This window comes from Penaeus vannamei, chromosome 17 (assembly GCF_042767895.1).
Source record: "Penaeus vannamei isolate JL-2024 chromosome 17, ASM4276789v1, whole genome shotgun sequence".
Classification (NCBI taxonomy): domain Eukaryota; kingdom Metazoa; phylum Arthropoda; class Malacostraca; order Decapoda; family Penaeidae; genus Penaeus; species Penaeus vannamei.
Window position 1 is genome coordinate 19,212,634 of NC_091565.1, and position 7,429 is coordinate 19,220,062.

A 7,429-nucleotide genomic window follows, 5' to 3' on the forward strand; every position below is an offset into this window, starting at 1 on the left:
GCTGGCTGTGATGGGGAAGAAGGAAGGTCAAATGACCCTTCTATTGCTGGCTGCGATGGGGAAGAAGGAAGGTCAAATGACCCTTCTATTGCTGGCTGCGATGGGGAAGAAGGAAGGTCAAATGACCCTTCTATTGCTGGCTGCGATGGGGAAGAAGGAAGGTCAAATGACCCTTCGATTGCTGGCTGCGATGGGGAAGAAGGAAGGTCAAATGACCCTTCTATTGCTGGCTGCGATGGGGAAGAAGGAAGGTCAAATGACCCTTCTATTGCTAGCTGCGATGGGGAAGAAGGAAGGTCAAATGACCCTCCTATTGCTGGCTGCGATGGGGAAGAAGGAAGGTCAAATGACCCTTCTATTGCTGGCTGCGATGGGGAAGAAGGAAGGTCAAATGACCCTTCTATTGCTGGCTGTGATGGGGAAGAAGGAAGGTCAAATGACCTTTCTATTGCTGGCTGTGATGGGAAAGACGGAAGGTCAAATGACCCTTCTATTGCTGGCTGTGATGGGGAAGAAGGAAGGTCAAATGACCTTTCTATTGCTGGCTGCGATGAGGAAGAAGGAAGGCCAAATGACCCTTCTATTGCTGGCTGCGATGGGGAAGAAGGAAGGTCAAATGACCCTTCTATTGCTGGATGTGATGGGAAAGACGGAAGGTCAAATGACCCTTCTATTGCTGGCTGCGATGGGGAAGAAGGAAGGTCAAATGACCCTTCTATTGCTGGCTGTGATGGGGAAGAAGGAAGGTCAAATGACCCTTCTATTGCTGGCTGCGATGGGGAAGAAGGAAGGTCAAATGACCTTTCTATTGCTGGCTGCGATGGGGAAGAAGGAAGGTCAAATGACCCTCCTATTGCTGGCTGCGATGGGGAAGAAGGAAGGTCAAATGACCTTTCTATTGCTGGCTGCGATGGGGAAGAAGGAAGGTCAAATGACCCTTCTATTGCTGGCTGTGATGGGGAAGAAGGAAGGTCAAATGACCTTTCTATTGCTGGCTGCGATGGGGAAGAAGGAAGGTCAAATGACCCTTCTATTGCTGGCTGCGGTGGGGAAGAAGGAAGGTCAAATGACCCTTCTATTGCTGGCTGCGATGGGGAAGAAGGAAGGTCAAATGACTTTTCTATTGCTGGCTGCGATGGGGAAGAAGGAAGGTCAAATGACCTTTCTATTGCTGGCTGCGATGGGGAAGAAGGAAGGTCAAATGACCTTTCTATTGCTGGCTGCGATGGGGAAGAAGGAAGGTCAAATGACCCTTCTATTGCTGGCTGTGATGGGGAAGAAGGAAGGTCAAATGACCTTTCTATTGCTGGCTGCGATGGGGAAGAAGGAAGGTCAAATGACCTTTCTATTGCTGGCTGCGATGGGGAAGAAGGAAGGTCAAATGACCCTCCTATTGCTGGCTGCGATGGGGAAGAAGGAAGGTCAAATGACCCTTCTATTGCTGGCTGCGATGGGGAAGAAGGAAGGTCAAATTACCCTTCTATTGCTGGCTGCGATGGGGAAGAAGGAAGGTCAAATGACCTTTCTATTGCTGGCTGCGATGGGGAAGAAGGAAGGTCAAATGACCCTCCTATTGCTGGCTGCGGTGGGGAAGAAGGAAGGTCAAATGACCCTTCTATTGCTGGCTGCGATGGGGAAGAAGGAAGGTCAAATGACCCTCCTATTGCTGGCTGCGATGGGGAAGAAGGAAGGTCAAATAATCTTTCAATTGCTGGCTGCGATGGGGAAGAAGGAAGGTCAAATGACCTTTCTATTGCTGGCTGCGATGGGGAAGAAGGAAGGTCAAATGACCTTTCTATTGCTGGCTGCGATGGGGAAGAAGGAAGGTCAAATGACCCTCCTATTGCTGGCTGTGATGGGGAAGAAGGAAGGTCAAATGACCTTTCTATTGCTGGCTGCGATGGGGAAGAAGGAAGGTCAAATGACCTTTCTATTGCTGGCTGCGATGGGGAAGAAGGAAGGTCAAATGACCCTCCTATTGCTGGCTGTGATGGGGAAGAAGGAAGGTCAAATGACCTTTCTATTGCTGGCTGCGATGGGGAAGAAGGAAGGTCAAATGACCCTCCTATTGCTGGCTGTGATGGGAAAGACGGAAGGTCAAATGACCCTTCTATTGCTGGCTGTGATGGGGAAGAAGGAAGGTCAAATGACCCTTCTATTGCTGGCTGCGATGGGGAAGAAGGAAGGTCAAATGACCCTTCTATTGCTGGCTGCGATGGGGAAGAAGGAAGGTCAAATGACCCTTCTATTGCTGGCTGCGATGGGGAAGAAGGAAGGTCAAATGACCCTTCTATTGCTGGCTGCGATGGGGAAGAAGGAAGGTCAAATGACCCTTCTATTGCTGGCTGCGATGGGGAAGAAGGAAGGTCAAATGACCCTTCTATTGCTGGCTGCGATGGGGAAGAAGGAAGGTCAAATGACCCTTCTATTGCTGGCTGCGATGGGGAAGAAGGAAGGTCAAATGACCTTTCTATTGCTGGCTGCGATGGGGAAGAAGGAAGGTCAAATGACCCTTCTATTGCTGGCTGTGATGGGGAAGAAGGAAGGTCAAATGACCTTTCTATTGCTGGCTGCGATGGGGAAGAAGGAAGGTCAAATGACCCTTCTATTGCTGGCTGTGATGGGGAAGAAGGAAGGTCAAATGACCCTCCTATTGCTGGCTGTGATGGGGAAGAAGGAAGGTCAAATGACCCTTCTATTGCTGGCTGTGATGGGGAAGAAGGAAGGTCAAATGACCCTTCTATTGCTGGCTGCGATGGGGAAGAAGGAAGGTCAAATGACCCTTCTATTGCTGGCTGTGATGAGGAAGAAGGAAGGTCAAATGACCCTTCTATTGCTGGCTGCGATGGGGAAGAAGGAAGGTCAAATGACCTTTCTATTGCTGGCTGCGATGGGGAAGAAGGAAGGTCAAATGACCCTTCTATTGCTGGCTGTGATGGGGAAGAAGGAAGGTCAAATGACCCTTCTATTGCTGGCTGCGATGGGGAAGAAGGAAGGTCAAATGACCTTTCTATTGCTGGCTGCGATGGGGAAGAAGGAAGGTCAAATGACCCTTCTATTGCTGGCTGCGATGGGGAAGAAGGAAGGTCAAATGACCTTTCTATTGCTGGCTGCGATGGGGAAGAAGGAAGGTCAAATGACCCTCCTATTGCTGGCTGTGATGGGGAAGAAGGAAGGTCAAATGACCTTTCTATTGCTGGCTGCGATGGGGAAGAAGGAAGGTCAAATGACCTTTCTATTGCTGGCTGCGATGGGGAAGAAGGAAGGTCAAATGACCCTCCTATTGCTGGCTGTGATGGGGAAGAAGGAAGGTCAAATGGTATACCTATAAAGGTATAGGTATCGATTACCTTGTTTTCCTTTTATTTCGTTTGGGCGCTCCTACGAACCACGACCTCCAGTCGCGTTCAAGAATCGCGAAGCACGGTTTGCTTGGGGTCAGCTTGAGTCATCATCATCATTATCATTGATGTTCATTATCACCCAGGAGGCGTCGCCACCACAGCCCCCAGGGGCCTGCCGCCCGGCTCCGCGCCGCCGCACGCCCAGGCCCATCATTACTATTTTTACTATCAATGCTTATCATAATGATCATCATTATCATCATCACTGTGATTCTGTCATAAGCATTATTATTATCATTATTGATTTTCATTATCATTATCATTGATGATTTTTTTCATTATCACTATATAATCAATTCTGACAAACAACAGAATTGATTATACGCACAGAGTTAGACACGAATAATCGTCCTATTCGTCTAGATCATCTAAGATGAATGAAAGTCCTTCTGGCACCGAGGACTTTCAGCGTCAGGAGAGGCGATGGAATTAGGTAAGGAAGGAAGGAAGAGAAGCTGCTCAGTGGGCGCGTCGGCCGGACAGCCTCTTCATTATGGCGGCCTCCGCCCTGCTCACGTCCTCAGCGAGCCCTACCAGTAGCAAGGGCATGTTTTCAGCCCTCGGCCACAAGAATTGAACGCCATAGTTGCGCTCAATCCATGCGGCCATGCTGCCTTCGGGGCCGAGCTCCAGGATGTGCTCCTCGCGCCTGATGTGGAGCGGCACGAGGATGTGCTCGGGGCGGAGCTTGAGGTTCGCCATGAGCCCCGTCACCAGGATCTGGGCGCCGGGCTTGTTCCGCTCAGGGGGTTGGATCGTCACCACATGCCTCTGGGCGACATGACGGATTCGGAATCCGCTCTCGCCGATGGCCTTGCCGATCCGCCAGGGCTCGACGCAGACCGGAATCGTCCCCTTCAGCTCCTCTCGGCGATGCCACTCCTCGGCGAATTCTTCATTACGGCGGCGCTTCTTCTGCTAACTGGAGTTGTATGGAGGCCACGGCTTTTTCGGCTGCCCCCAAAGGCCCCTCGACCACCAGGGGCCATTCAGGGTGCTCGCGGGACTGGGTGCGGAGCTTAACCCCGAACTCCTCCTGGACCTTGAAGGCGTGGCATCCGCCTTTTCCTATGGCGATGCTGATGTCTTCGGGAAGGATCTCCACTGGGAGGACCACGCGCTGTTGGAGCACGTCCTGCAGGACGAGCTCCTCCAACTCCTTGATGGCCCCGCGCACATTGGCGGACAGGCCAGATACGACGATGGGCGATTCCCTGTCCTTGGGAACGTTAACCCAGACGCCGTACTTTTCCCTTATGTAACTGATGCGGGCGCCGCCCTTGCCGATGGCCTCGCCGTAGTGCGCTGGCGCGATGTCAGGGGAAGCGCTTTCAGAGTTGCGGACCTGTCCTTCGATGTCCGCGAGCTTTTTGAGCATCAGCGCACGGTCCTTTTCCTTGCCGATTAAGGATTCCGAAGGATCGTCTTCCCTCAACGGCATCTTAAGCCTGTTTGGTCTTCAGGAGGGCTGCAGGCCCAAAGGTATTTGCAAAGGCATGCGCAGGGGCCTGTTGCCGCAAATGCAGGCTTCCATGTGCTGCATAAAGGCCTGAGCGGCCTCTTGCTTGCCCTTGACGGGGAAGGGCGCCACGAGGTTGCCGGCGTGGGGCCTGACGAGCTTCACGCCGAAATTCTCCGCGGCCTTGCCAGCCTGCTGGAGGAATCGCCGGCGGTCCTCCTAAGCTACATACATGGGCAGGCTAACGCCAGCGTTAGCCTGCTTGGGGAGGGTCTGGCCGGATAGTTCTTTCACAACCGGCTGCGGTCGGTAAGACATGGGTTCTTCGATAGTGAATCCGAAGAGCTCGGAAATCTCGGCGGCAAAGTTTGCGTCATAAGTAGTGTTTAGGTTCAGAGAGGCGGTCACGGGCGCCTCTTGTTGCACTGTAGTTGATGGGAGTCAGTCATTTCCATTTATCTTGGGACCCTCCTCCTTAGATGACTAAGGAGGATTTGTTACTTTTTTTTGTTTCTTTTTTTTTTTCTTTCCCTTATTCATTTCTTCTGTCACCTTTTCCAATTCTGATGGGGAAGGAAGGTCATTCGACCTTTCTATTGCCGGCTGTGATGGGGAAGAAGGAAGGTCAAATGACCTTTCTATTGCTGGCTGCGATGGGGAAGACGGAAGGCCAAATGACCCTTCTATTGCTGGCTGCGATGGGGAAGAAGGAAGGTCAAATGACCCTTCTATTGCTGGATGTGATGGGGAAGAAGGTCAAATGACCCTTCTATTGCTGGCTGCGATGGGGAAGAAGGAAGGTCAAATGACCCTTCTATTGTTGGCTGTGATGGGAAAGACGGAAGGTCAAATGACCCTTCTATTGCTGGCTGCGATGGGGAAGAAGGAAGGTCAAATGACCCTTCTATTGCTGGCTGCGATGGGGAAGAAGGAAGGTCAAATGACCCTTCTATTGCTGGCTGCGATGGGGAAGAAGGAAGGTCAAATGACCTTTCTATTGCTGGCTGCGATGGGGAAGAAGGAAGGTCAAATGACCCTTCTATTGCTGGCTGCGATGGGGAAGAAGGAAGGTCAAATGACCCTTCTATTGCTGGCTGCGATGGGGAAGAAGGAAGGTCAAATGACCCTTCTATTGCTGGCTGCGATGGGGAAGAAGGAAGGTCAAATGACCCTTCTATTGCTGGCTGCGATGGGGAAGAAGGAAGGTCAAATGACCCTTCTATTGCTGGCTGCGATGGGGAAGAAGGAAGGTCAAATGACCCTTCTATTGCTGGCTGCGATGGGGAAGAAGGAAGGTCAAATGACCCTTCTATTGCTGGCTGCGATGGGGAAGAAGGAAGGTCAAATGACCCTTCTATTGCTGGCTGCGATGGGGAAGAAGGAAGGTCAAATGACCCTTCTATTGCTGGCTGCGATGGGGAAGAAGGAAGGTCAAATGACCTTTCTATTGCTGGCTGCGATGGGGAAGAAGGAAGGTCAAATGACCCTTCTATTGCTGGCTGCGATGGGGAAGAAGGAAGGTCAAATGACCCTTCTATTGCTGGCTGCGATGGGGAAGAAGGAAGGTCAAATGACCCTTCTATTGCTGGCTGCGATGGGGAAGAAGGAAGGTCAAATGACCCTTCTATTGCTGGCTGCGATGGGGAAGAAGGAAGGTCAAATGACCTTTCTATTGCTGGCTGCGATGGGGAAGAAGGAAGGTCAAATGACCCTTCTATTGCTGGCTGCGATGGGGAAGAAGGAAGGTCAAATGACCCTTCTATTGCTGGCTGCGATGGGGAAGAAGGAAGGTCAAATGACCCTTCTATTGCTGGCTGCGATGGGGAAGAAGGAAGGTCAAATGACCTTTCTATTGCTGGCTGCGATGGGGAAGAAGGAAGGTCAAATGACCCTTCTATTGCTGGCTGCGATGGGGAAGAAGGAAGGTCAAATGACCTTTCTATTGCTGGCTGCGATGGGGAAGAAGGAAGGTCAAATGACCCTCCTATTGCTGGCTGTGATGGGGAAGAAGGAAGGTCAAATGACCCTTCTATTGCTGGCTGCGATGGGGAAGAAGGAAGGTCAAATGACCCTTCTATTGCTGGCTGTGATGGGGAAGAAGGAAGGTCAAATGACCTTTCTATTGCTGGCTGCGATGGGGAAGAAGGAAGGTCAAATGACCCTTCTATTGCTGGCTGCGATGGGGAAGAAGGAAGGTCAAATGACCTTTCTATTGCTGGCTGCGATGGGGAAGAAGGAAGGTCAAATGACCCTTCTATTGCTGGATGTGATGGGGAAGAAGGTCAAATGACCCTTCTATTGCTGGCTGCGATGGGGAAGAAGGAAGGTCAAATGACCTTTCTATTGCTGGCTGCGATGGGGAAGAAGGAAGGTCAAATGACCTTTCTATTGCTGGCTGCGATGGGGAAGAAGGAAGGTCAAATGACCTTTCTATTGCTGGCTGCGATGGGGAAGAAGGAAGGTCAAATGACCTTTCTATTGCTGGCTGCGATGGGGAAGAAGGAAGGTCAAATGACCTTTCTATTGCTGGCTGCGATGGGGAAGAAGGAAGGTCAAATGACCCTCC

At 51.4% G+C, this 7,429-nt stretch overlaps 1 protein-coding gene across 1 annotated transcript; it reads right to left on the bottom strand.

Annotated features, from left to right (window-relative positions):
• Window positions 1-3,863: 3,863 nt before the first annotated feature.
• On the bottom strand, window positions 3,864-4,845 carry LOC138864632 (vigilin-like). Its single transcript, XM_070132466.1, has 2 exons — window positions 4,384-4,845; window positions 3,864-4,319 (listed from the first exon to the last, which is right to left on the bottom strand). Exons 1-2 carry the CDS (start codon window positions 4,843-4,845, stop codon window positions 3,864-3,866), a joined length of 918 nt encoding a protein of 305 aa, XP_069988567.1.
• Window positions 4,846-7,429: the final 2,584 nt, after the last annotated feature.